This window comes from Acinonyx jubatus, chromosome C1 (assembly GCF_027475565.1).
Source record: "Acinonyx jubatus isolate Ajub_Pintada_27869175 chromosome C1, VMU_Ajub_asm_v1.0, whole genome shotgun sequence".
Lineage (NCBI taxonomy): Eukaryota > Metazoa > Chordata > Mammalia > Carnivora > Felidae > Acinonyx > Acinonyx jubatus.
In genome coordinates, this window is record NC_069381.1 from 11814722 (window position 1) to 11841744 (window position 27023).

A 27023-nucleotide genomic window follows, 5' to 3' on the forward strand; every position below is an offset into this window, starting at 1 on the left:
CGCTTCAGGGCGCAGGCGCGGGGAGGGGGTGGGGGAGGAGGGAGAGCGGCGAGTAAGATGGAAGATGAGGAGGTCGCTGAGAGCTGGGAGGAGGCGGCAGACAGCGGGGTAAGGAGGAGCCGCTGCCGCGGGGCAGGGCCGGGCGGGACCTGGCGTGAGGGAAGCCTCCGGGGAGCGGGCCTGGGGATGGTTCTCCCCAAGGAAGGGCCCCACACGCCGTGCCGGGCGTGGAGGAGAGGCCCCCGGTCCTTGAGCGCCGTGAAGGCCTCTTAAAGGGGCCGCGTTCCATTTCTCCCTCCACTTTCGCCCGGTGCGCTTCCCTACATCCCCCCCGACGTGTGCGTCACCCGGGGCGCCCCACCCGCCATCCAGGGCCTCTTTGCGTGGCCCCCGCGCCCGCTCGCTCTTCCCGGGACTCTCTGGCCCTTCCTCTCCTGTCGCCGCCCACCCCCCCTCCCGAGTCACCATTTTAAAGTTCATGTGCTCTGATGAGGAGCGACACCCGGTGGGGGGGGGGGGGGGCTGCGCTGACCGGGGTGGCGTGCCCGGCTCCGGAGAAGAGCAGCGGAGAGCAGGAGGGGAAATTGAGTCGTCTCTGGTCCCCCTCCACTCTGTGCTAAAATCCCCCATTGCTTTGCGCCTTCCGCCACGGTGGGCGAGTCTGGGTTTTTTTTTCTCTTTCAGTTTTACTCTGAGAGCCCGTTGCAGGCGGGTCTCCCGGGGACCCCGCCAGAACCGAAAGCCCGGTGGGCAGCCCCTCTCCCCGGGGACCCACCCAGCGATCTGAGCCCGGGGCGAAGGTCTTGGAGAGTACTTGCCCGGGTCCGGGGGGGGGGGGGTGGAGGGGGGAGGGGTGCGATTTGTAAAGTAGCCGCATTCCTGGGAGAGGAGGGGGGAAATGGACCCTTCGACTTTGCTTTTGGAGTTTTTGTTTGACTCTAGAAGCTGTAGGGAAATAGTTTATCCCAAGCGGAAACAGCCGGAGCCAATCCTGTTAGGTTTGTGATTAATTTGGGTCTTTTCAGAGTTTGTGGTTCAGTGGTGACCCTTGTGAAGATGCGGAGATAGCCTTTTGGCCTCCCGGCGTTCGTGTCTGTTCAGTGTTGGCTCAAGTGACCTCCACCTTTAAGGTTTATGTGTTGGGAGTGGGGCGCGGAAAGCTGAGTGTACTAGGGTAGAACAGGAGTTTTGTTTTTATTTATTTATTTATTTTCCCCCAAGCGCCTTTGAGGGTGCTCATCAGAGCTGGAAGAGGCGGAGAAATTGACCCGGCTGCAGAGGATATCTCTGCGGGAATGTTGAAACTTGGCTTCGCTCGTAGCCTTTTCCCGTGGTTCAGCATTTCTTTCATGGTGTTTCTGTTTTTCCGCTTAGCATAATTAAGAATTTGATGGATTAGTTCGTTCAGAAGGTATTTGATACAGTTCTTATGTGCTGACCATCTTTCTTGGATTTTGACTTGAGTAAGGAGAGCGATTGAAAGATTTTATAGAGAGCAACAGGTGTCTGAGTGTTTATTCAGCAAACATTTTTTGAGTGTCTCTATGTGCTGGACAGTGTGTGTAGCAGTGACTTTGTGCTATAGAATGCAAAATTTCCGGGTACAGGCATTTATTACCTACCACTAATATGAGTGCAGCATTCAGACATGCTTCATGTACACCCTTCTGCAAAAAAGAAAAAAGAAAAAGAAAAAAAAGCCTGGCCTGTAATTTGAATGTGGCTCAAATGATAAGTTTCTTGAGCATCTTGACATTTCTTTGTTTTTTCTGACCTGTTTACAAGAGACATGAGTTTTTCATGTTAGGAAAATAAAAACAAAAATCAATGCAGAAATTCAGAAAATCAATTCAGAAATCTGTGGATTACTTGTGTTTTTCAGAACAGATAAGGATCAGCTAGCCCAGTCCCACATTTTACAGCTGAATGAACCCCAGGGATGTAGGATTTACCTTAGATCTTTCTGACGTTTGTCCACTACTCTTGACTATATGTTAGTAAAGCCCTTTAGAAGTGCCTGGTACAGAGATGGAACCCAAACCTTGCCTTGTTGACATAGGAGCAAAATGCAGGTTCTTTCTGTATCTTTTATGTAACTGAACCACTGAAATAATCTGTAGTTATTGCCCTTTTATAACCAAGGAAACTGAAGTTTAGAGAATAACCTGTCTTGCGCAAGGTCACACGGATTGGATAGTAAGTAGGGAGCTGGGTTTTGACACCAAAGCCTATCTGACTCCAAGGCAGAGTCCATTCTGTAGCATTTTGCTGTCTCCCTTCCTGGGACCTGTGGAAGACTTGGGAGTTGGGCATTACCTTTATTTTTTCATATGTTTACTTTCGGCTTATATTTGAAGGCTTTCTTGAATTTGATTCCCTCTTTGAATTTCACAAACGGTTTTGTAAATGTGCACCTTTGAAGGAAGGGTGCCAGAGATGGGATGACGTGCTGTGTCCACGTCACTGGGAAACCAACTGATTGTACATGTCTTTCAGATGTAGCCAGTTGCATATGTAAAAGTTATCCTTTCTAACATTCAAGTGATCCTTTCTAACAACTGAAACTTGTTAATGAGTGTTACTCACTCACCCTTCCAAAAAAACAATCTGGATGGTGAGAAGACTAGTAAATGGGGGTTGACAAATTTTTTAAGTGAACACGCAATCTTTATATAATCTGGAGGTAGTTCTGATCCTTCAAAATAGAGGCTTTTGGGTGATACCTGCCCTCGGCACCACGAAAAAATTTTGATGTCATACTGGAGGTTTTGTTTTGTTTTTTAATGTTTATTTATTTTGAGAGAGACCGCACCTGCCTGTGTTGGGGGTGGAGGACAGGCAGAGAGAGAGAGAGAATCCCAGGCAGGCTCCTGCTATCATCACAGAGCCCACTGCAGGGCTCAATCTCATCGTGAGGTCATGACCTGAGCCAAAATCAAGAGTCAGATGCTTAACCGACTGAACCACCTAGGTGCCCCTGGAATTTCTTACGTGTCAGTACATCTGAGATCGTTTTTTTCTTGCATATTTTCAAAATACTCAATATTGAGTCCTATTCTGTCATTCTGGGGAAGACTCCAAATTGAGAAATACTCCAGATTTTCTGTAAATTGGCTGCCTTTTGCTGTTAGTTAATGTGGTGAACACTGACCTGATATAGAACTATTCCTTTCCTGTTTCCTCCCAAAGAGTCACATTGCCAATCAAAGGACAATTCAAGGAATATAACTTACATCCCACTAAGGAAATGCTTCTTTAAAAATATACTGCCTTTGGGAGAAATGAAAATGTAAATTGAGTTAATTTTGATTCAAACTCTAAATTCTGTCCTTTGTTTTAAGCACATTTCAAGGGACAAATAGAGCATTTTGTAATTGGAAGACATCTTTGTGCGCCAAAAAAAAAAACCAGATCAACAGTTTGCTCAGTTTCTGACAGTTTGAAGCTTTATATATTCACATGTTTAGGGGAAAAAACAAACAAACAAAAAAAGGCATAACCTTGTCCATCTTGTTGGTAATGGGCTAACCTGATCCTAGGGGAAGACAGATGGTACATAAATGGAATTGGACTGGTAGCTATAATGCTTTGGCAGCCTCTCTGATTTCTTTGCATCTAAAGTTGCCTTTTGTCCTTTGCCAAAGGCAAGTCATGTAACTAATTGGAAGAAAATGTATCTTAAGTTAAAGGACGACTAGTCCGTCTTCTGGACTAAGAATTCAAATTTATGTTTACTTTCTACCCTCACTGAACCTCTAAACATTACCCCATCAGCAATGCTGGTTGCCTTATAAGTCTATAAGAAAGTGTCAGTAAACTCCAAATACCTACTGTGTATCAGGCACTGGGCACAGGCCAGTGGAGGAGTCAGATGGGTAAAGCAGTGCTTTTCTTTAGAAGAGGCATAGATGGGGTACGATAGCTGGGATCAGAGACAGTCTTGTAGAAAGAAGGTGATGTTTCAGACTACTTGAATTAAGCCGTAGAAAGTCTGGGAGGGGTGGGTAGAGTGTAGGGCCAATGTGGATGTGTATAGGCAGCAAGAGAAGAATGTGCCGCATTGGGAGAGCTACAAATACTTCCTTCTGGCTGTGGGGTAAGGGTTTGGCAGGGCTGAATGGAAAGAGACGAGGCCAGAGAGGTATGCAGGGGCCAGATGGGGAAGGGCCTCGTTGTATTTGGTTCTGGGGAGCTTGGACTTTGTCCTTACAGCACAAGAGAGCTTTGAAGGCTTAATTTTTTTTTTAAAGCAGAGTAGTGGCATATTTGTTTATTTACTTATTTTGAGACAGAGCGTGCGTGTGAGCGCTCGCATGGGGGAGGGGTAAAGACAGAGGGGGAGAGAGAATCCCAATCAGGCCCCATGCAGTCAGCACAGAGCCTAACATGGGGCTTGATCCCACGAACCAGAAGATCATGACTTGAGCCCAAGTCAACAGTTGGATGTTTAACCAACTGAGCCATCCAGGCATCCCTGGCATAGATTTTAATTGAAGAGATAAGAACTTTGATTTACTTCTTGTGTGTGTGTGCGTGTGTGTGTGCACGCAAAAAGGTGATTTTATTAAAGCATGGGGACAGGACCCATGGGCAGAAAGAGCTGCCTGATTTACTTTGTATTCTTTGTAGAAGAGGCCATTCTCCCTCCTGGAGCATGGCTTGCACCTTACTTTGGGGTCCTTAGCGCTTCCTGTAACTGCTGTCATTATGGAATATTTACCATAGCTGTGGGTAGTGGGCAGATAACAGTTATTTCAGGGCTACCTGGTGCTGATTTCTTTGTCCTTAAAGAAGGCATTTAAGATTTGTGGTATTACAAAGTACAAATCCAGGTGTCCCGTGCCTGTGAAGGAGCCATTTCTTTCTTTTTTTCTTTTTTAATTTTTTTTTTTTAACGTTTATTTATTTTTGAGACAGAGACAGACAGAGCATGAATGGGGGAGGGTCAGAGAGAGAGGGAGACACAGAATCCGAAACAGGCTACCGGCTCTGAGCGGTCAGCACAGAGCCTGACACGGGGCTCGAACTCATAGACTGCAAGATCATGACCTGAGCCGAAGTCGGCCGCCCAACCGATTGAGCCACCCAGGCGCTCCAGAAGGAGCCATTTCTAAGCTATTCCAGTTCTTTCTGGGAAGATTGGGTCTTAAGGATTGTGATATGCTCAGAGCAGCCTTCTATAAAGCATTTGGCTGGTTGAGACATGATCATGCTGAGCAGTCTGTCCTTGTGATTCTGGAAACAGGTCTGTTTCGTTATGGTTTCAAAGAAACCGTCATGCGCTTTTCACTAGTAACCCCTCTGCTCCTTTCATTGAGGCTGCTTGGGGGGCCTGTTCCCAGCATGCTCTAGGTGTTTGAGACAGCTGCCATGGTTGCTGTGGGCTGGAGATGCAGTCACAGGCCTACTTGCTTTAACTTCTACAACAGGAGAGAACTTAGTGTATGTCTGTAAAGCTTTTGGTAAATCCCTGCAAGAGAAAAGGCACTGTTGTCTAGATCTGATGACTCAGATGTGTTCTTGGGGCTACATCTTTCTTTCCAGTTTCCACCTTTATACTGCAGTGGCTTCCCCACAGGTAATGTCCATTTCTGGCTGTATCAGGTAGAAGCCTTCACCAAGGAGTGGGGTGTTCTTTCCTGCACACTTGCCCCACAGGAATAGAAATTATTTTCTGTCAGGACACTTACTGACTTGGTTTCCTAGGAGAAGACTGAGTTTAGCTACTTGCGTTTGTGGCCAAAATACAGAATGAAGTGTGTGTGTGTGTGTGTGTAGTAGTAGTAGTAGTAGTAGTAGCCATAGAGATTTCTCTTGCTGAAGGGTTTTTAACTGGTAGCCTCTACCAAGCATCCTTCTCTGTAACGTTGAGCTCCATGCAGGATGTTTGATGGGAAGACAGAGGTGAAAACCCACCACCGCAGAAATTAGCAACAAATCCTGACCTCAGTCTTTATGTAGATAAAAAATCTTATCCCTGAGGTTAAAACATTTCAAGATGTCCCTCCCAGTAAGTCATCCCCTCCCTGCACCCAAAACTCTTTCCCTTATAAAATGAACACAGGAAATTACAGTCATTCCTTCCTAAAAGGAATAATATGTACGGTTGAAATTGCATTCTTCAGGGTTGTGATCCTTAGACTGTTCGAACTCGAGTCTGGAGAGGTCAAGGTTGTCCTCACTCTCCCTGGACCTTGAGAGCCAAATTCCCAGCCCTTATGCTCTGGCATTTGGCATATTCTTGGCCCAATACGAGCATTTGTGACCCTCCAGCTCTCAGTGCTGTTTTTGCCACCCAGTTGCACATCTCACTGGTGAGTGGGCTCTCTGCCCGTAAGCCCACACAGACTCCCCAATCCCGCTGGCCCCTTTTGGAAGGACTTCTTAGATAGCGTCTTAAAGGGCTCACCACAGGCTTTGCGGAGCGCATTTTCACATTCATTGTCCCAGTCAGTCTCCGTGACCTGGTGATGCGTAGGTGTTCTTATTCCTAGTGTCCGGGAGAGGAAGTCACTTGGTCAGTCTCAGCTCAGCTACTGGCATCCTGAGCCCACACTCTTAGGGACCTTTTTGGACTGTTTGTTTACCTTTGCGTTTCAGCAGATAATTAACCAGTTAACTGCTTTAGGATGTTTGGTTGCTCGTTCCTTTGAAGTATTGTTATTTGTTTCACCTGGGATTGACCTTCTGCCTCTGTAGTCTGATGATGAGTTGATAAATTTCCTGTCTCTGAGAAACTTGAATTTGGTTCCCAAGAGCCAAAAGGACACAGTTGCTGTCAGTTGTTGTTTTAAATTTAAAGCAAAACAAAACAAAACTTTTTTAACTTTAATTTTATTTTTAAAGATTTATTTATTTTTGAGAGAGTGCAAGCGGGCAAGGGGCAGAAAGAAGGGGTGGGACAGGAGATCCAAAGCAGGCTGTGTGTCGACAGCATCGAGCCCAATGCGGGGCTTGAACCCACAAGCCACGACATCATGACCTGAGCTGAAGTCAGACGCTCAGCCGACTGAGCCACCCAGGTGCCCCTAAAATTCTGAGTAGCCTCCACACCCAATGTGGGTCTCAAACTCCTGACCCCAAGATTAAGAGGCTCATGCTTCACTGACTGAGCCAGGCAGGCACCCCTGCTGTCGATGTAACACTAAAAACAGTGACTGCAAATGACATGCTCGTTGAAATCTTGATCATAATTGGGAAATAACATCTGGCCAAGTGAAAAGAGATAATATAAATATCTTTTGCTCAGATCTCTTGAGAAGATTTAACTACTCTGCTTGCTATCTTAAGGATCCCTGTATCTGTAGTTGCAGACTGGCGGCTCTTGGGTATTCAGCCTATGTACTTTCGCGGGGTGCACGCTTCTTTTATATATTGAATTTGAATGCTTTTCCCTGGGCCTTGGTTGTTCTCCTGTCCTCTGTAGTCCCCACTTTATGTATTGTGCGACCTGTTGTGATCCTTCCTGCTTACTTCATTGGCTCGACCTGGAGGCATTGTGTTTGCTGCCCCTGCTTAGTGCCATGATTCTAAGTAGCCTTTGATGACAGGGCCCTTGGGCCTTTGGATGAAACTTCCTGGTGGTGTAGGGAGGAGGTAAGAATGACTTTGTTCCATCCCCCAGTGTCCAAATGCATTGTATTTCCTCCTGGGAGAGGAGCCTTGCTGTCTTTATAAAAGGAGGAAAGAGCAGGTCACTTCTGCCAGTTAGTGACCCATTTCCTCCGTCCATGGCAGTAACAGAAGTCCGAAGGCTAGGCTGACTCTTGAGGTGCCAGGTCTGGTTTTGGGCAGGCAGATCACTGCCTACCTTTCTCTCAACTTCCTTTTCCTCTTTTGTCACCTGGGGCTAATAAAATCCCCCTTGCCTGGCAGTGAGGGTTAAATGGAGCACACAGGCGGATGTTGGAGTAGCGAGTACGGTGGTCGTGAGCGTGAGGGCATTCCCCAGCCACTCCAGTAGAGTCTCTGCCTGGTTAGAGTGGCAGGTTCCTAAGACTGGCTGAGAGGTCTCTTTCTTGCTCCCCCTGAGAACTAATACACAGTTTTCTTTGAATTGTAAGGGAAAGGCAATAACAAGCGTAGAGAAAGGGGAGCCCCGTTAGATTCTACCCATTATTTTATTCCAGGGACAGGGCTCGCCACCCTACTCCCCCTCCTGCCCGTTCTGCGCTTTTAAGCTAAAGGGTTGTATGGATTCCCTCCCCCACGGAGACTCTTTGAAGAGGCACTGGAAGCAGAAGGAAACAGTGTCCCAAGATTGCAGTTCTCAGTTTCTGAGGCCCTCCATCCTGGGATACGTCTGTATCACCAGCCTCGTTCTGTACTGAAGAATTGTTTCCTTTAGGGGACTTCTTCGCAGACTTAAGGTCTGGACTTGGTTGTGGTCTGCCACTGCTGTAGCCCTTCCTTAGAACCTCTCAGCTTGCACTGGCCTGGCCTGGGGTGCAGAGCAGGCAGGTTGGTATTCCCTGTCTGCCTTTCTCCTACCTTCGTAGTTCCTGTGGCCACCCGCTAGCCACTCCTGAACGTTTTTGCTTCCTCCTCTTGAGGTTTAGGATTTTTTGTCACTTCCAAGTCGAGTGGCCTTAGGCAAGTCATTTAACCACTGAGCATGCAGCACGGCTGTTGTATGTCCCATGGATTATGGTGAGGGTGAGGTGGTGAAGGGAGGGCCAGAGACTTCCTTACACACACCTGCGGCAGGTGCTTGGAGTGTGCTGCCACCACCACTACTGCTGACAAATGCGTGTGACAGCCTCAGCTCTTACCGGGAACACAGGTAGTGTTGCTGTGTTCAGACCCAGATAGACCCAGTTCAGATTCTGGCTCCCCTCCTTACTGTTGTGGAACCATGGTCAAAGTACATAACCTCTCAGAATTGGTTTCTAAATCATTTGTAAAATGCGGCTATCTTTCTCTCTCTTTTAATGTTTTTAAACAATTTTTTTTAACATTTTATTTATTTTTGAGACAGAGAACAAGTGGGGGAGGGGCAGAGAGAGAGGGAGACACAGGATTTGAAGCAGGCTCCAGTCTCTGAGCTGTCAGCACAGAGCCTGACGTGGGGCTCGAACTCACCGTGAGAACATGACCTGAAGTCGGACACTTAACCGACTGAGCCACCCAGGCGCCCCTCTTTTAATGTTTACTTTTGAAAGAGGGGGTGCAAGCAAGGGAGGGGAAGAGAGAGGGGGACAGAGGATCCAAAGCAGGCTCCAAGCTGAGACCACAGAGCATGATGCGGGGCTCGTACTCACTAACCGCAAGATCATGACCTGAGCTGAAACCAGACGCTTAACTGACTACTGAGCCACCCAGGCACCCCAAAATGGGGCTATATCTCTAAAATCCCTGTTTCACAGGATGGTTCATAATTCATGTGTTGGGTGCTGTTTTAGGAGCTATGGACAACTGTAGTGAAAGAACTTTCTTCTCCTAAAACTTGCTTTCTAGTGGAGAAAAATGGACAATAAACAATGATGTTTCATATACACACCCAATGAAGAAAAATAAGAGAGATAAAGAATGTAGAAAGTGACTGGCAGAGGTGCCATTGTGTGTGGGGAGTGCGAGGGGAGGAAGGTCAGAGAAGGCCTCAGTAAAGATAGGCAGAGAGACCTGAAGGGAGTGAGAAAGCAAGTGTGCAGAAGAAGCTGGTGGAAATGCATTCCAGGTAGAGGGAACGGCAAGTGCAAAGGTCCTGAGGCTGGAGCATGCTTGTCTTATTTGAGGAACAGCGTGGCCTAGAGGTAGCAGGGAGCCGGATCCCGTAGAGGCTAGTAGGCTGTGGTGGGTATTACCTTGAAATAGGAAGCCATGTGAGGGTTTTGAGCAGAGGCTGACTTGGTTTTCAAAAGGATTATTCATTCTGGTTGTTACGTGTAAAATAAACTGTAAGGGCAAGAGTGGGAACACAGACTGAAGATGCCATTTCAGCTGTCCTTTCGAGGGCTGTGGCAATTTGGACCAGGGAGGTCACAGTAGCAGAAGCGTTGAGGAAATTCGGGATCTGTTCTGCAGGCAGAACCGACGTGGGGGATGAAAGACATCAGAGCTGCCGGAAGGCTGGGATTTCTGAAGCGGGGTGAGGAGAGGGAGTGTGGGAGGAGCAGGCTTGGGTGAGTGAATGAAGTCAAGAGTTTGGTTTGGGGCCTGGGGAGTTTGGGTCCCTTGTGAAATCAGAGTGGGGGTGGTGAGTCGGCAGCCGCACACCCACTGATGTGTGGAAGGCCGTGGAACCAGATGACATCGCCAAATCAGCGAGCAGAGTCACAGAGGAGGGGAGGTGCAGACTCAGACTCTCCAATCTCGGGGCCCTGGAGAGGAAGAGGAGCCTGTCCTGTACAGGGGACGTTAACTGTGGGCATGAGAGGAGCTACCAGGGAGCTGGCAGGGGCCCGGCAGGCTGGGATGGACAGTACTCTGAGGAGGGAGCAGCGAGCAGTGTTGGACGCTGCTGAGAGGCTGAGTGAAGTGAAGGTGTGGAATTGACCATTGAGGTCATTGGTGACTCCGGCGGCAACTTTCAGCAGGACGGGGGTGGGGGGGGTGGGGGGGGAGTTGTAGAGAGCAAGATGGATGAAGTTGTGTCACTTAGAGCAGGGCCTGGGCTGAACGTTGGGCACTGGGCGAGTGCTGGTTGCTGGCACACCAAAATGACAGGACCCGCCACAGTAGGATATGCACATCAGTAAACGGCATGCCCCTTGCCTCTTGGGTCCCTAAGGTGCTCAGTTGCTAGTTGCTGAATTTTTTTTTTAAACGTTTATTCATTTTTGAGAGACAGAGAGACAGAGCATGAGCAGGGAAGGGGCAGAGAGGGAGACACAGAATCCGAAGCAGGCTGCAGGCTCTGAGCTGTCAGCACAGAGCCCGACCCGGGACTCGAACTCACAAACTGCGAGATCCTGACCTGAGCCGAAGTCAGACGCTCAATGGACTGAGCCACCCAGGCGCCCCAGCTAGTTGCTGAAATATTAAATGTATAACAGATACATCTTATTCTAAGATTGTATCTCAAGCAGTGTTGTCTAAGCAAAATACCATGTTAGCCACGCGTGTGATTTAAAACTTCCCCAAAGCCACATTTAAAAAGTATAAGGAAACAGGTGGAATGGACTTTAATATTTTTTTAAGTTTTATTTATTTAAGTAATCTCTATACACCCAGCATAGGTCTTGAACTCACAACCCTGAGATCAAGAGTCGCATGCTCTACCAACTAAATCAGCCAGGCACTCTGGCTCAAATTCAGTAATTTGAATATTTAAATTAAAAAAATTTTAATGTTTATTTTATTTCTGAGAGAGAGAGAGACAGACAGACAGAGCCACGAGCAGGGGAGGGGCAGAGAGAGAGGGAGACACAGAGCCCAACCTGGTGCTCGAACCCAGAAACTGCAAGTTCATGACCTGAAGTCGGATGCTCAACCAACTGAGCCACCCAGGCGCCCCTGAATATTTTAAATGGAATGCAGCATACCCCAAATAGTATCACGGTCAGCACATAATCAATATTGAAAATATGTTAATGAGCTGTTTTACACTTTTTTTTTTTTGTCATAAGTCTGGGAAGTCTGTGCATTCGGCATTTACAGGACATCTCAGTTGAGACTGACCACGTGTGAAGTGCTCACCAGCCACGTGTGGCAGTGGCCACTGGACCGGGTGGTGTGGCTGGAAAATGTGCCCAAAGGATTTCCTCTTCCTGGGCAGGTGCAGAGAGCTCCTGAAAGCCTTGAGAACTTGGGAAGGAAAGTGGGAAGTGGCTTCCCTTCCAAGCAAGTGAGAATTGTTTTGTCTCTGCAGCATATCCTCCCCACCCCCCCAAGCCCTTCATGGTTTTCTGGAGCCCCTGGTTTCTTCAAATTTGTACCTTGCTGGTCCTGGAAAGTGTAGCTGGCTTTCTGCAGCAGCTTTTGAAGTTGCATGGATACCAGCTAATAAAGACCTTTGCTGAATGCAGCTCAAGTAATATCCAATGGATTTCAGTTGAAGTTATCTCTTATTTGGGGTCCCTTTTTTCCCCCATTTTCCTTTCCCTCTATTCATGTTTTCATCCTCCTTCTCCCCAGTGTTTCTATGCCTCTCTCTTTTTCTTGAAAGTCTGTCCTTTAGGTCTCTGCCATTTTCTGACTCCTAACAGGTTCACCACCTCCCCATTTCTCTCTCCACAATGCTGTCCGTACTGCTACCACAGTGACTGTGGTTCCCTACCAGTCTTCTCCCTCCTGGCTGGGCTCTCCTCTTCAGCAGAGGGTGCCTTATCTCTGGGCATCCAGCATCTGGCACGTCTCCTACCTTACAGTCAATTTGCCACAAAATGCTTGCCTCCAACTTTTTTCTTTTTCTTTTCTTTTTCTTTTTTTTGTCACAGTGAAGCAAAAGGACAATGGCTTTTGAGATACATTAACAAAGTGTAGACTTCCTTAGGGAGGGAATTTTAAAACTATCCTGTGCCCCCACAGTGACCCATTTAATGTGGAATGTTTTCCTTGCTGTGGGAGTAGCAGAGAAGGGAGGAGTGTTCTGTGTTCCTTCAAACAGACTAACCTGTCTGTATTAAAAAGGGGCAACTGATGAAGTCATGGCCCGGGTGTCTTGTCTCTCAACTTCGGAACTCTGCCTTTTTCAAGATTTTACTTTTTTTTCTCAAGATTTTACTTTTAAGTAATCTCTGCACCCAACTTGAGGCTCAAACCCACAACCCCAAGATAAGAGTCACATGCCCCACTGGCTGAGCCAACCAACAAAAAGCTTTTTTTTTTTTTTGACTTAATCAATCATGTTTGCCCAGGAGTTGAGTTAGTGTTTTGAACCTATGTTCCTGAATGAAACATCGCTGTAGAATCAAACCCGGAGTGGTAAGACATTGGGGGCTTCTCTCCCTGGGTTAGCCAGGGTCAGTAGATGAAGCACTGTCCACTGCCACAGCACTGACGTAGAGAAACAAGGCAGGGGCTGAAACAGAGAGTTAACAGAGTTGGTGTGAAGGTGGTTTGGAAAAGTGTGTGGATCGCACACCTGGACTTGAAATGGCCAGCGGTGTGCTCCAAAAGTACACCCCGTTTTATCTGATAGTGTTAAACCAGATTTTGCTGTTTGTAACTATGAATTCTTGTGCTTCCCTCCTAAGTGAAATTGAGGCTCTCCCAGGAATAGGCAGAGTCCCATCGAGATGCGTGATCTGGGAGACACAGGTGCCTTGCTGGGGACACAGAAGGCCCTGTAGCCAGGGGAGTGGGTGCTGAGGTCCTGCCCAAGACTTCCGGAGACCAGGCCCAGCCTGGCACTGTCGTCCGTGCTGGGAGTTCAGGGCCACACATGTTGGAACGAGGCCTGCCTTCTTCCCAGCATCTTCTCTGCGTTTTGCTGAAACGGTATCATTATGTTCGTCAGGATCTGTCAGGCTCCAGTTCTGAGGGAAACCCTGTACCCAGGGCTCAGTCTCTTCTTAGATTTCCCCCAGTGTCTGTGGACGTGTGCTCCCCAACGTGGGATAGCGGGACACGACCAGACAAGCCTGTGGGACACAGTGGTTCACAGAGAGCCTGAGGAGGAAATCAGAAAATGTCATCTTCTGAAATGGAAACTGACAAAGAGAAGCAAATCATCTGAGAAAAGTCACTTAAATAGTAACTTTGGGTGATAAAAAGAGGTTATTTCCTAACTCAGGGCCAGGAACCTCCATTTAATACAAGGTTTCTTGAATTCTTAGAAGTTGTGTTCGTCGCACTGGTGAGCAAGGATTCTGGTTATCAGAGGAGGGGGTGCGGTAGAGGAGCAGGATAATCAGCGTCTTTGGTACTGAGTTGGGGGGAGGCTGGGAGTGGACAGCAGCAGGTCAGGCACCAGAAAGGGCGGGGCACAGTGTAGCAGAGGATTTGGGTTTGTTTGCTGTCTATTGTGAGTTTGGCTAGTTTGTTTTCATTTATTTTGGGGAGAGTGTGCGCTCAAGCGGGGGAGGGGCAGAGGGGTGCAGAGGATCCAAAGCGGACTCTGCACTGAAAGCAGTGAGCCTGATGTGGGGTTCAGACCCCAAAACCATGAGATCATGGCCTGACCCAAGTTGGATACTTAGCTGACTGAGCCACCCAGGTGCCCGGAGAGAGAGAGAATCTTAAGCACAGAGCCCGTTGTGGAGCTGGCTCTCATGACCCTGGGATCATGACCTGAGCAAAAATCAACAGTCAGACGCTCAACCCACTGAGCCACCCAAGCACCCCAAGTTTGGCTAGTTTGAATCAGTCCCCCAGGGCTTCATCCATCACCCCTAGGTAAACTGATAAAGTCTGTTTCTTGAATATTCAGGTCTGAGAGTATGGCTGTGATGATGATGAACTTGAACTTGCTATAATTTGCCCCAAGGCCCAGAGTAGCCTGTTTATTTCTCTCCTTTGCCTTTCTTCCACTTCGCTCCCTTTCTCACCTTTCTTTTTTTTCCTTTCTCATTCCCCTCTTAGTGCCACAGCAGTGAATCTGTCATTGTAACCTGCCTCCCCTTGCACACTCATCCCTATCCTGGTGTCTCCTTTGTTCCTTTTGAAAGAGGTGGCTGCGTAACAGATTAGGCTGAGGTGTCACTTCTCTGCTCTTCCCTTCATATGCCTCTGTTCCCCAGCTTTCTGGGGGTGAGGGGGCTCACAAGTGTAAGCATTCCAAGGTTAAGGGCATCAGCAGCCATTGAGGCTGTGCTTTTTCCCTCAGGTGAGTCGAATTTGCAGGTGTTGTGTCTGATTCATTCACCTGTGGCCGTGGCCTCTCCTTTGCCTCCCACAAAGGACCAGTGCTGTCCACAACCACCTTGCTCCCCACTGTGGTTCTTCACGACCTCCTGCCTCCACTCCTCTCCTTCTGGTTTTGCTTGTTCTCTCGGACCAAGAAGGGTTTACCTCATTTTTGTAGAGATGTAGCCCCACAGGGCAAGTGATACCTGTGTTTAGTAATAGCAAACCATTTTTGGTTTTTGTTTGTTTTTTTACATTTATTTATTTTGAGGGAGGGAGAGAGAATCCCAAGCAAGTTCCATGCTGCCGGCACAGAGTCCGACGCAGGGCTCAATCCCACAAACCGTGAGATCGTGACCTCATGGTCATGAGCCGAGATCAAGAGTCAGGCACTTAACCGACTGAGCCATCCAGGTGCCCCTGCAACAGCAGACATTTGCTTAGGATTTTGACCCAAAGAGGAGACCCCTTACCACCCCCCCCTCCACCCCCCGCCCCACCATCAGAACACAGCACATTGTCTTCTGGAGTCTACTCAGTGCTACTTGGCAAAAAATAACCAGGAAAAGTCATGGGAAATCAAGCTTTTCTTAGCACCTTACCTCTGATATGCTTATGCTCTAACACTTGCCTTGTGTCCTGGTGACCCCTCATGGCTCCGAGAAGTCATAGAGTGATAAGCTTATGTATGGGTTTCTTTCACTACCTGTGGAGGTTGAGCCTCTAACACAGAAGCCTTGACTTTGGGCCAGAGTTCTGTGCATCCTCATGAAAAGAGAAGGTGCGCTTAGGTGATAAGGTTTCTTGTTGGGTCCACATCCAGATGCTTCCTCACACAGCATCCTGGGGCCTTTGAATTCCACTGGGCTGTTGCATCTTTGGAGAAGACAAGCATTGTCCTTGCAGCGCACCCGGTAGGAAAGTTTTGGCTTGGTGCGGCTCTTCAGAGCACGAGACTGAGAGCAGATCCCTTGCAAGGCCTTGTCCAAAAAGAGAATGGACTGACTCATGATTCCTGGATAGACTCCAGAGGGAGTTGCAGTGCCCTCTCCGTTTGCGGGCAGGGCACTCCCTCTTAGCGGGGCCAGCTCTGGGCACACTGGCGTCCAGCTGGCCATCTGGACGTAGTCAGGATCAGCTTTCTACCGAAGCTGTTGGGATTTATATCCCATTCTCTAATCCGATGGAAGAATTCGTCCTCAGCTCTGATAAGCCATCCTGCCTGATGTGATGGAGCTTGAAGGGAGTGTTAGTTATTGGAGCGCCGGAGAGCAGTGTGGAATTCGGGGGAGATGAGGAAGAGAAGACCAGCATCCAATGGCTTCACCATCTCCAGGGATTCAAGCGCTTGTGGGGTTGTAGCAGCATCAGGCAGGGCCCCAAAAGGCCTTAGGTGTTGGGCTGCCTCTATGATTTACTACTTTGTGACGTTGAGTATGTTAACTTAACCTCCCTGAGCCACATCACCTTCATCTGACAGAACAGGATAAAAGCTCTTTTGTCCATCAAACCAGGGATGTGTGACCGGAAATGAGTGTTTGGGGGAAGTGTCTTGACAATCCTAAAGTATTATATTGACATAGGTCATTATTTCTAAATTTTTTTTAATGTTTTTATTTATTTTTGAGACAGAGACAGAGCACGAGCAGGGGAGGGGCAGAGAGAGAGGGAGACACAGACTCCGAAGCAGGCTCCAGGCTCCGAGCTGTCCGCACAGAGCCCCAGGCGGGGCTCGAACTCAGAAATAGTGAGATCGTGATCTGAGCCGAAGTCGGATGCCCAACCGATTGAGCCAACCAGGCGCCCCAGACGTAGGTCATTATTTCTAAAGCCAGTAGCTTATATTATATGCCAGGGATGCTAGTTACATTCTAATTTGGGGACAGAGGCCCATTTACTCATACATGGTCCATACATAATGCCCTCTTGAAGGGTTTTTCTCTACCCAGGCTCCATTTGCTGGGCATGGGCAGATTCTGTCTTCCCGGAGGCCGTACGGAAAAAAAGGAGGCAGTTTGTTTTCCTGAGAGTCTCCTGGATGGGACCTCTCAGATTCAACTAAAGTAATGTGTATTCATTTTACCACAGTTAAAAAAAAAAAAAAAAAAAAAAAAAAAAAAAAAAAAAGACTCCTGTGTTAGGCTCCTTTGCCTATATGCCTTACTTGGCTCTCATCATAATATGAAAGTGAGAGTTCATGTAATAAAGTTTAAAAATGTAGAGCTTTCCCATGAAAATCTTGAGTTTGGTCTTGCTCTGGCCCTGTAAGCCAAGGCTCTGCTGCCTGGACTGTGGAGGCATTTGGTTCTGACCTTGTCTGAAGGCCTCTAAATCCCACAGATGTTAAACCTTGCATTTATGATGGAGACACTTGAGTAGGAAGTGTTATTTTCAGATTGGAGCAAAATGATAACACTTTGGAGTTTTAAAACTGTGAGTTACTTGAAGAAGGCCTTGAAAAGTCCTTAAATGGTAATAGACATCAGACTAATGTGAGACATAGTATCTACTCAGGTTATAACACTGGTATTCATTAAAAAAAAAAAAAATTAGAACAGTTAATTCTGACACAGACTATGCTGTGGGCGTGGATTCTCTTTGCGTGTCTGTTAGTTCACAGGAAACATCCAGGCCGTTCTCCCAGTCTCCGCGTCCCTTTTCCATTCAGTCATTAGAGTTGTTGAGTGCCAGCCTGGGTTCTAAGCTTGAGTGAGTTTTCCATCTAGTGGCTTCCTAGCCCCTCCAGGGAGTTGAGGGGATCCTCAGAATGCAGTCCGTTGTGCTTGCCTTAATACACTTGGGGTATGTCATAAAAACAAAAACATATAAACACAGCTCAGCACCTATCAGAATGAACGTCAGTGTCAAACTGGATTGAAACCTGGCCTTTTATGGTTAGTCCAGCTTCACAGTGTTTATAAGAAGGAGACAAAAGTAACAGCATGGAAAGATGAGAAGGAAAATAGGGAAACGTTCCAGGGAATACTAACCAAAAGAAAACTTGGCATGGCTTTATTAATATTAAATAATGGATTTTTAAAAAATTTATCTTTTATTTTTATTTTTAATTTTACTTTTAATTTTTTAAAATTTACATCCAAATTAGTTAGCATATAGTGCAACTATGATTTCAGGAGTAGATTGATTCTTTAGTGCCCCTTACCCATTTAGCCCATCCCCCCTCCCGTAACCCTCAGTTTGTTCTCCGTGTTTATGAGTTTAAATAATAGATTTTAAAGCAAAGAAGATCATTTCATAATAACAAATGGGACAAGTTACTAGAAGATAATCTTTGATTTTTTTTCCGGAGTCAATACATGTAGCAAATCAGCAAGAATTTACAAGTTCTGAACATTACAGTTAACTAGCTTGAACCGTACCCATCAACTGTAGAATATAGCCCTTTTCAGGACATGGGGAACATTCCTGAAAACTGGCTACGCACTGGGCCCTGGGGTGGATCTCAGTGCATTTCAGAGACTTGACTGGCAGTTCAGGCAGTGATTCTTAACATTTTGCAAGTTAACAGCTTTGACAATCCTGCATACCCTATAAGTCAAGATTCTTAACCTCAGCACTACTGACATTTGGGGCTAGGCAGGTTTTTGCTGTGGGAGCTGTTCTGTGCATCGTACCATTTTAGCAGCATGGCATCCTGGACTCTACCCACTGCCAGTAGCGCGTCCCCTCTAGTATTGGGGGTGGGGGGGATGCGTCTCCAGACATTGCTAAATTGTCTTGTGGTGGGCAGAACCACCCCTGGTTGAGAACCACTCTGATAATAAGTCTTTTTTTCAGAGAGAGAACCTAATTGTTTCATACGGTTTTTTCCTTCTTCAGTAGCTGAATGGTGCTGTCCTCACTGAGGACAGCTGAGTGGGATGTTTGTAAGAAAAAGCAGTGGGACAGCCAAGGGGCCTGAAGGTTTGGTGCTTGCTCTGTGCACAGCTCCCATGTCCAGTGTACAGACCCTTGTGCATGAGGGCATGGAGGCATCAGAGTTCCTGGCCCTGAGGGCTCACTGCTGTCCAGTGTCCCAGATGTGAGACTTCTGTTTTGTTCTGGGCCTTTGGCTAGGTGCTAGTCACAGAGTTCAAGTCCATACGGGGGGTTGGGGGGGGGAAGGCTATACATTTGTGATACATGTGATTATGAAGGAATGTAAAAGAGGGAGAGCTTATGTCTGAGAAGCAGGTGATTAACTGTACGGGACCAGAGAAGACTTTACCAAGGAGAGGCAGACATCAGGCTGGGTGTCGCAGGAGAAATGGAAGTTGGCAAAGGGAAGGTGGATCAGCGTGCGGGGTTCTGGGGGTTAGTAACAGCTCAGTTTCACAGTGATGTAAAACAGGAACAGAAGATAAAGGAAGGTGTGGGTGAGGCGTGCTTAGGAACTTGGACTTGATCTGACAAGCGGTCTAGGGGGTTTTAATGGGGAAACAACCAGATTTGTGTTTACAGAGTTGATTTGAGTGGCTCTGTGAAGGACAGATTGGAGGCTAGGAGACTAGTTGGAAGCTATACAAAGAACCCAGCTGCATGATGAGGTCTAGAAGTATCACCGTGGCCATGGGGATGGAGGGAGATGAACCCTCAGGAAGTCAGTTCCCGAGCCCCAGAGTCTAGTAAAGGGAGGTCTGCATCCGTTACCTCAAAGGAAACAGTAATGTCCCTGGTCAGAGGACACCATCCTTAGCTCTGAAAATAAAGACATAAGTTTTTATCTAAGAGAGATTTTTTTCCACTTTTTATATACATTTTTTTCCTCTAGGAAATAGACAGACGGTTGGAAAAAAAACTGAAGATCACACAAAAGGAGAGGTAAGGCTGCTGTCTGGTCTGAGGGCTCATGCTCTGCCGTGTGAGAGCTGGGCAGTCAGTGCTATTGTCCAGGTGGCCATTAGGTTTAGCAGGGCAGGCTCCCGGGCAGGCTTCTGAGCGTGTCCCTCAAGGACATGGTGGTTTGAGGCTTTGAGAGTAAGGCTGGAGTGTCGCATCTGCCTTCTGGCTTCGTGTGTACCCTGTGTGAGGTGGTCTGGTAGAAAGTGGGGAGGTGGTGAGTCAGAAAACTTAGGTTTTAGGCCTGGCTGTGTTCCAGTTGCTCTGAGGTTTGGGACAAGTTGTTTTGCCCTCTGGACACCAGTTTCTTTCTCTGTGACATAACGAGATTGGGCAGATGATTTCTCTGGGCCCTCTGTGACATGGTGGCTAAGGGCATTGTGGGGGTATTCTGGAAGAAAAGATGCTCAGAAATTCTCGAAGACTTTTTAAGGATACCCCACCCCCACCCCCACCCCCACCCCCCGACAGGGGAGAAGGTGGGTTTCAGAGCAGGTGAAATTGACCTCAGCAGTCTGACTTTGGGCTTAGGTAACCTGTTGGCTTCCCACAGGGACTAGCGACAGGGAGGAGGAGGAGAGGACCTCTCTGGACTTATCATTCCCCAGGGGACGCCGGGGTGCCCTGCCTGCCTGCTAGTTTCCTGGCTTCCTGCCTCTTTGATCAGATTGCTGGCTCCTTGTCTGTCTGCTCGTCTCAGCAGCTGCACTGAAGTCTGGTTACAGTCCCCTTGCCACACTGTTCCTGTCCCCCCCCCCCCCCCCCCCCCCCCGGGACCTCCCCTGGCGGCAGCTGAGTTCACCAGCCCCTTCCCCTCCTGACAACCGTGGCTCTGAAAACAGGCCCCCTGCAGGCTGTTTGTTTCTGAAGAGAAGTTAGTTGGCTGCTCTGGGGAGGGTCTTTGTGGCTACTGAGAGGTAGTCACTCCTGCCCGGATCCCTTTTTTCTCTTGTGGCTTTCGTTTCTTTCCCTCTCCTGTGTTGTTTTCCACCTCTCCTTGTGGACTCGTTGCCTGATGTGCACACCCAACAGCCTTGGACAGTGCTTCTCCTCTGAGCAATGTCAAGCACTGTCTCTGGGATCGTCCTTCACCCCAGCCCCGCCGCATCCAGGATACCAGAGAGCCCGGGTGAGGGAGGTGTCTCTGCTCAGAACCTCTTCTGGAGAGATGACCCAGTTGTCTGGTGTAGCTGGTCTCTGGGAGGCACAGGTCACTTACCAGAAGGCTGAGGCAGTTTGGTAAATCCTATCCTGATGCCAGGCAGGGACGGTGGAGTGGGCTCCTTTGTAGTGTTTGACTGGTGTGGGCACATGTGGAAGGCTGTGGCTGGAGCGAACACTTTGCTGACCCCTAAGCTAAGGGCTCCTGCTACGCCAGCCTGTTACACTCTGCTCTGTGTGTAGGGAAGTCGGGATTTTAACTGACATCATTGGATTCTGGGCACGAAATGTTTTGCCACAGGGGCAAACAGTGGTTGGTGCGACTGTGAACCCGGGTGTAGAAGTCCCAGAATGAGATGATGCTCCCGCCCCATTTGCCTGGGGTGAGGTCTGAGGAGCAGGCCTGAGGACGACGTGAGCTTGTGGCAAGGTTGCTCTTTTGAGACGCCCAGGAGCGAGAGTTCTGCTGTCTGGTCTGAGGCCAGAGAACAACGGGTAGAATTAGGAGGGAGGGAGGGGAAGGTGATGGGGGTGGTTGAGGGACGTGGATGGGGCCTCCGAAGTCAGGGGTAGGACTTGTGAAGCTCTGTTTGCTCTTTGTCAGCAGGAAATCCAAATCTCCTCCCAAAGTGCCCATTGTGATTCAGGACGATAGCCTTCCCACGGGGCCCCCTCCACAGATCCGCATCCTCAAGAGGCCCACCAGCAACGGTGTGGTCAGCAGCCCCAACTCCACCAGCAGGCCAGCCCTTCCTGTCAAGTCCCTAGCACAGCGGGAGGCAGAGTACGCCGAGGCCCGGAAGCGGATCCTGGGCAGTGCCAGCCCCGAGGAGGAACAGGAAAAACCCATCCTCGACAGGTGAGTGTAGCTGGCAGGGCTGACCATCGACCACTCTGCCCGACCACCTTACAGGGGAGAAGGGGGGGCGGCCTGGCTGCACGTGGAGGAATGAGAAGCGGGCAGAATCGGGGCTGGAACCAGGGTGGCTCCAGCTGCCGGCCCTGGCCTGGTGGGCAAGTTCAGTGTCTGCTGCGTTGGCTCAGGACCACAAGCTTTGAGGCTGTGGTTTGCTGGCGGGCTGCCTCTGCAGGCACCGGGGGGCGGTGTGGCATGGAGGTTAAAGGCATGGACTTTGGGTCAGAATCTGCCATTTCCTTCCACTTAGGGCTGCCTGACCTCTCTGTCCCCTCATAGCCTAACGTATGGGGGGAATGGGATGACACAGTACCTGCCCCGTCAACTCGTTGTACAAGTAAATGAGCGTGGCATTCTGAGAACCTCACCTCGCACAGTGGATGGCGCCCCGTGAAGTGCTTAGATGTTATCTTCTGGGTCTCAGAATAGCTCTTTGTAATGTTTTATGGATTTTCTGAATCCTTTTTCGTCCCTGGCACTTTTTTCTTTGCAGTCCTAGAGGTTGCATTATGTAAACGTGTCACCTCTTGCTAAAGCTAAAGCAGTATTTGTTAAAATAGCCTCTTTCTTGGGGCGCCTGGGTGGCTCAGTCGGTTGGGCGTCCAACTTCGGCTCAGGTCACGATCTCGCGGTCCGTGAGTTCGAGCCCCGCGTCGGGCTCTGTGCTGAGAGCTCGGAGCCCGAACCTGTTTCGGATTCCGTGTCTCCCTCTCTCTCTGACCCTCCCCCGTTCATGCTCTGTCTCTCTCTGTCTCGAAAATAAATAAACGTTAAAAAAAGTTTTTTTTTGAATAGCCTCTTTCTGACTTTGGGAGGCCTCCTTGGGCTAGCTGTTCTGGGGCTTGCACCTTCTTCCCATCCCTCCATTAGTTTGATAGACTTTTCTTCTCTAAGCCTTCGCTTGGCAGAGTAGAAAAAGTCTGTTCCCTTTTAGTCTTCTGTGTCAATAGGAGTCAACCATTAACCTCATAATTTGGAGAGAAGCAAGAGGGCAGCAGTGGCTGATGCTGGATCCCTCTGCTGAGCTCTTGCTTTGGGGGCTTCACCTTTGCTTGATACTCTGACAAGTCTGTGCCACACGATTCTGTGGGGGCTGAGCTGCCTGAGGTCACTGCCTCTGGACAAGATGGGCCCTTGAGCGCTCCCCTTGCCCTCTAGATTCGGGGAAGAAGCGCTGTTAGCACTCAAGGTGAATGTAGACCACCTGCCCCACCTACCCATGGGGGCTTCCCAGCTTGGAACAAGGCCGCCTGAGTCCACATGTCAGAGACGCGAGGTCAGGGAGCCAGAGTTGGCTGATAGCCACTTTGGCCTCTGCCCCAGCTGCAGTTTTAAGATTTGGTTTTAAGATTTGGGGACATCTTTGGGGCGCCTGGGTGGCTCAGTCGGTTAAGCGTCCGACGTCAGCTCAAGTCATGATCTCGCAGTTCGTGGGTTCGAGCCCCGCGTCGGGCTCTGTGCTGACTGCTCAGAGCCTGGGGTCTGCTTTGGGTTCTGTGTCTCCCTCTCTCTCTGCCCCTCCCCATTCACGCTCTGTCTCAATAATAAATAAACGTTAAAAAAGTTAAAAAAAAAGAAAAAAGATTTGGGGACCTCTTTGATGTCCTTTTTCAGGCCTCCCTCTGATCTTCTTCCCTCCAGGCCAACCAGGATCTCCCAACCCGAGGACAGCAGGCAGCCCAATAATGTGATCAGACAGCCTTTGGGTCCAGATGGGTCACAAGGCTTCAAACAACGCAGATAAATGCGTGCAGGAAAGGATGCTGCCGCTGCCGCCGTCACCGCCTCTTGGGTCGTCCGCCACGGGTCGCACTGCCGTGGCAGACAGCTGGACTTGAGCAGAGGGAACGACCTGACTTACTTGCACTGTGATCCCCTTTGCTCCGCCCACTGTGACCTTGAACCCCATGCACTGTGACCTCCCTCCTTCCCCCCCCTTCCCACTGTGATTGGCACGTCTATAAGGGCTGTCCCAAGTCAATGGAAAGGGAAAGGGTGGGGGTTAGGGGAGGGTTGGGGGGACCCGCAAAGGACTCAGTAGAGAGTCAGACAGTGCCACTTGGCCACTTGGGGTAAAGCCAGTGCCAGCAATAACAGTTTATCATGCTCATTAATTTTGGGATTTCAAAACACAGATGAGAACTCCCGCCACCCACCCCCAAGTGCATGTCTTTCATCACTTAAAAGCAAGTTCCATTTGAAAATATCCTTTCTTTTTTTTTTTTTTTTCTCCTTCCTATTTTTTGTTTGTTTATACAAATCTCTGATTTGCAAGAAAAAGTGCATGGGAGGGGTTTTAGCAGTTTAATGAATTTTTAATTGAGAAAGGGTAGTTTGGTAGTCTACTTAAAAATGTTTCTGGGAAATTCACTAGAAACATTAACCAATAGGTTTTTGGTGAGCTTAGCTTCTGTATTCCTACTGCCGCCCAGAAAAGGGGCAGGGCTCTGCAGCCCCCAGGACAGATGAGCACCCCATGCCTATACCTCCCTCCCCCAGCTGAGTCCCAGGGGCATCTTGGCCCTATCTGAGACTGGGCTAGCTCTACAGGCTCAGAGAGCCTGGGGGAGGGTGCTAACCCCACCTCTAGTATTCTGGGAGTTAGGGAAAGTGAACAGACTTCCCCTTCCCATACCCCTCAGGGCGGTTTCCTGCCAGCCAGGCTTGCTCCTTCTAGAAGGGAGCAGGGACTGAGATGCACTCCGAGCTCAGAAGTAAGGGGTGTGAGACTTGCTCCGTGTTTGGCTGTTAGCACAAGGAGAGCCAGGAGAGAGTGGCTCCAGGACTTTGCGCCTCCTGCCTAGTGTGCTCGGAAGGTGGAGAGATCTTCCCACTCCGGAGGGTCTGTGAGCACCGTCTCTGCGGATGGCACCAGCTCAGTAACCGTTCCTGGTACATTTCCTTTGTGAAATCACTACCTTGGGAGCAGACCATTCTGAATACATTTGGGAAAAGGCAAGCTGTGCATTGCAAAGATTGGTGATGACAGACTGGTTTCCCATAAACCCAGGCGACCCTTCACCCATTTTTCCGGAGCGGGGGCTTGGAATGAAGTCAGTTTTCCCCCTCTGTCCCTGGAGCCTAGAGATTTGCTTTGGCCCTTTAAGGTGGAAGAGGCTAAGAGGGCACTGCCCGGAGCAGCTGTGTGTGTGTACAATCTGGGTCCTCTCAGGCTTTCTGGCCTCTTCGTTGCACTGCGCCTTATCCCTCAGCCAGCCGGATGGCCTCCCCGCTCAGTGGATGAGTTTTGGAGTGGGCGGCATGACGTTTTGTGATTAGGGCAGCTTGTGGTGGCCAAGGTGGCAAGCACGGTTTTGCAGGCTCACTCCGCCTTTGGTTCACCTGGCTCTCAGCCCTGCCCTGTGGGAATGTAGGCCGGGCCCAGCAAGCCCGCTGCACCTCCCGCTTAGGAAGGGCCGGCTGCCAGTCGAAGCAGCAGCTAGTCCATAGCACAGCCTTATAACCGTGAGAAGCCAGGAAATTGTCCGCGAGCAGAGCTGGAACAGAACTTCAGTCATGGAGAACCCACAGGGCGTTGGGTTGTGCCCACGGGCCGTTCTGAGGAGGGATTCCCTCCGGGAGTGGGCAAGGGAGAAAGCTGGCTGCTGTCTTTGTAGTTCCCCTGCCCTGACCGAGTTTCCTCATTCTAGATGTATAGTGTCCGTCCCTCATGTAATAGTGGTTTCTGGCCCAAGATGAGACCGTCCTTTCAGTTGGAGACGGGCACAGAGGTAGGCCAGGTGGCACGGCCAGGAGTGCTGATGCGCAGCCGTCGGGACCACCTGTTCTTGCCCACCCCTCCCCTAGTGGGAGCCAATGGGAAGGCTGGCTGATGGGCGTCTGTGGATTGACGATGGAGTAGGGACGGGTGTTCCCACCTCCCTCTGGCCAAAGATGCGGCTCTGCCCGCTGTGTGCCTGCCACCAGCCACCAGCAGTCGTACCCTTGGCTTCCCAGATGGAGAGGTGGCAGGCAAGATTTTAAAAAGAAAGAAAAAAGTGAAAATGAACTGTATTGTGTTGGGGGGAGGCGGGAGGGGAGATGGGAGAATGGTTTGGATTTTGTGTGTGGGTTGTTTCTGTTTTTTTTGTTTTGTTTTTTTGTTTTTGTTTTTTTGGTAGTTGTCTGTAACTTTCCTTAAGTGCTTTTTTTTTTTTTTAATTTTTTTTTTTTTTTTTTTTTTTTAAAGTAAGCTGCAGGCTTTGGCTTGGAAAACCCCAGGGGGATGGGGGGCAGGAACCTGAGGCTGCTGCCCCTTTATCTGCCTTCATGGTACTGTCCCCTTCCCCCAGCTCCTCCCTGACCCCGTGAGCCAGGCCTCAGACCTTCCAGCTAACCGCTTCCCATGAGCCACTATTCTGATGTCAGCCTATAACCAAAGGAGCTGGGGGTCCGGGCCTGGTGACCAACCCTTCTCAGCCCACTCAATCAGGGTGCTCCCCACCTGCAGGCAGGAGGCAACACCCTATCTGCTACCATCAGCCCCTTCCAGAGCCCACTGCCCCGCCCTGCCCTGTCCAGCCCAGCCATACCCTGCTCTGCCCCATGTGGGGATGCTCTGCTCAGGGATGGGCCGGCAGGGCTGCCCCAGCCTCCCTGGTAAGCAGAGACTCTGGAAACCTCTGGGGTCCTGTTTTCTGGCCGTGTGATCCCAGGGGTGCACATGGGCCCCTTGGGTGTCTGAACAGAAGGGCATGGGAGGAAGGGCCGCACCCCTGCAGTCCTGCTCTGCTGGTCTAGCGGGCAGCTGCCTACCCCACCCCACCCCGCACCGCGGGCTCCTGAGTCGGCAGATTAAGCATTTTATAAATTGTATTTTAAATACATGTTTTAAACTTGTCAGAGCCTTGTCCTCATTTCAGTCCCTGGCCTCCTAACCTCTTGCTGTGCCTGCCTGTTTAACTGCTGGGGGAGCTGCCCCTGCTCAGTCCCAGGGAGGAACTCACTCTTGGTTAGAGAAGTAGGCCTGGGGTGGCATGTGGGTTGGGGGGCAAAGACCCACACACCCTTAGGTTTCAAGAGAAGGGCCCCCATGGGTCCTGGGGCTCCGTTGGTGAGAGCATGGCTGAGACCCCCTCCTGCCCTTCCGCAGGGTCTGGCTGCCCCTTTCAGGGTCCAGAATCTTTCCCAGGTACTTCCCTTAGATTTACCGCTCCCCTCGAGCAAGAGGGGAGAGATGCTTCCTGTCCTCGTGGGGATCCTAGTCCAAAAGGGGAGACACTCCTCTGCGGAGAGTCCCAGCTCTGTGCTTCGAGAGTGCGTAGGAGGTCAAGACTTTGCACCCTGGGCCCCTCTAGCAGGCACCCTAACCCTGGGCAGGGTCGTGAGGTGTGTCTCGTTTCAGGGTGTCCCAAGCCCGGGGGAAGCCAGGGCCCTGCAG

General features: G+C 49.5%; 1 protein-coding gene across 2 annotated transcripts; it reads left to right on the forward strand.

The window, feature by feature from the left end:
* Positions 1–26485, forward strand: SZRD1 (SUZ RNA binding domain containing 1). 2 transcript variants are annotated; one of them, XM_027060306.2, is made up of 4 exons: positions 1–108; positions 19499–19548; positions 21332–21586; positions 23285–26485. In XM_027060306.2, the coding sequence occupies exons 1-4, from the start codon at positions 58–60 to the stop codon at positions 23385–23387; spliced, it is 459 nt and encodes a 152-aa protein (XP_026916107.1). In that variant the 5' UTR covers positions 1–57; the 3' UTR covers positions 23388–26485. The 2 variants fall into 2 exon arrangements, with proteins under 2 accessions (XP_026916107.1, XP_026916108.1); XM_027060307.2 differs by having other exon boundaries at positions 3–108; positions 21335–21586.
* Positions 26486–27023: the final 538 nt, after the last annotated feature.

Coding starts and splice junctions, on each gene's coding strand:
- SZRD1 (XM_027060306.2), top strand. CDS start 58: ATGGAAGATGAGGAGGTCGCTGAGAGCTGGGAGGAGGCGGCAGACAGC. Junction 109..19,498: donor AGGAGGCGGCAGACAGCGGG/GTAAGGAGGAGC, acceptor TTTTTCCTCTAG/GAAATAGACAGACGGTTGGA. Junction 21,587..23,284: donor GAAAAACCCATCCTCGACAG/GTGAGTGTAGCT, acceptor TCTTCCCTCCAG/GCCAACCAGGATCTCCCAAC.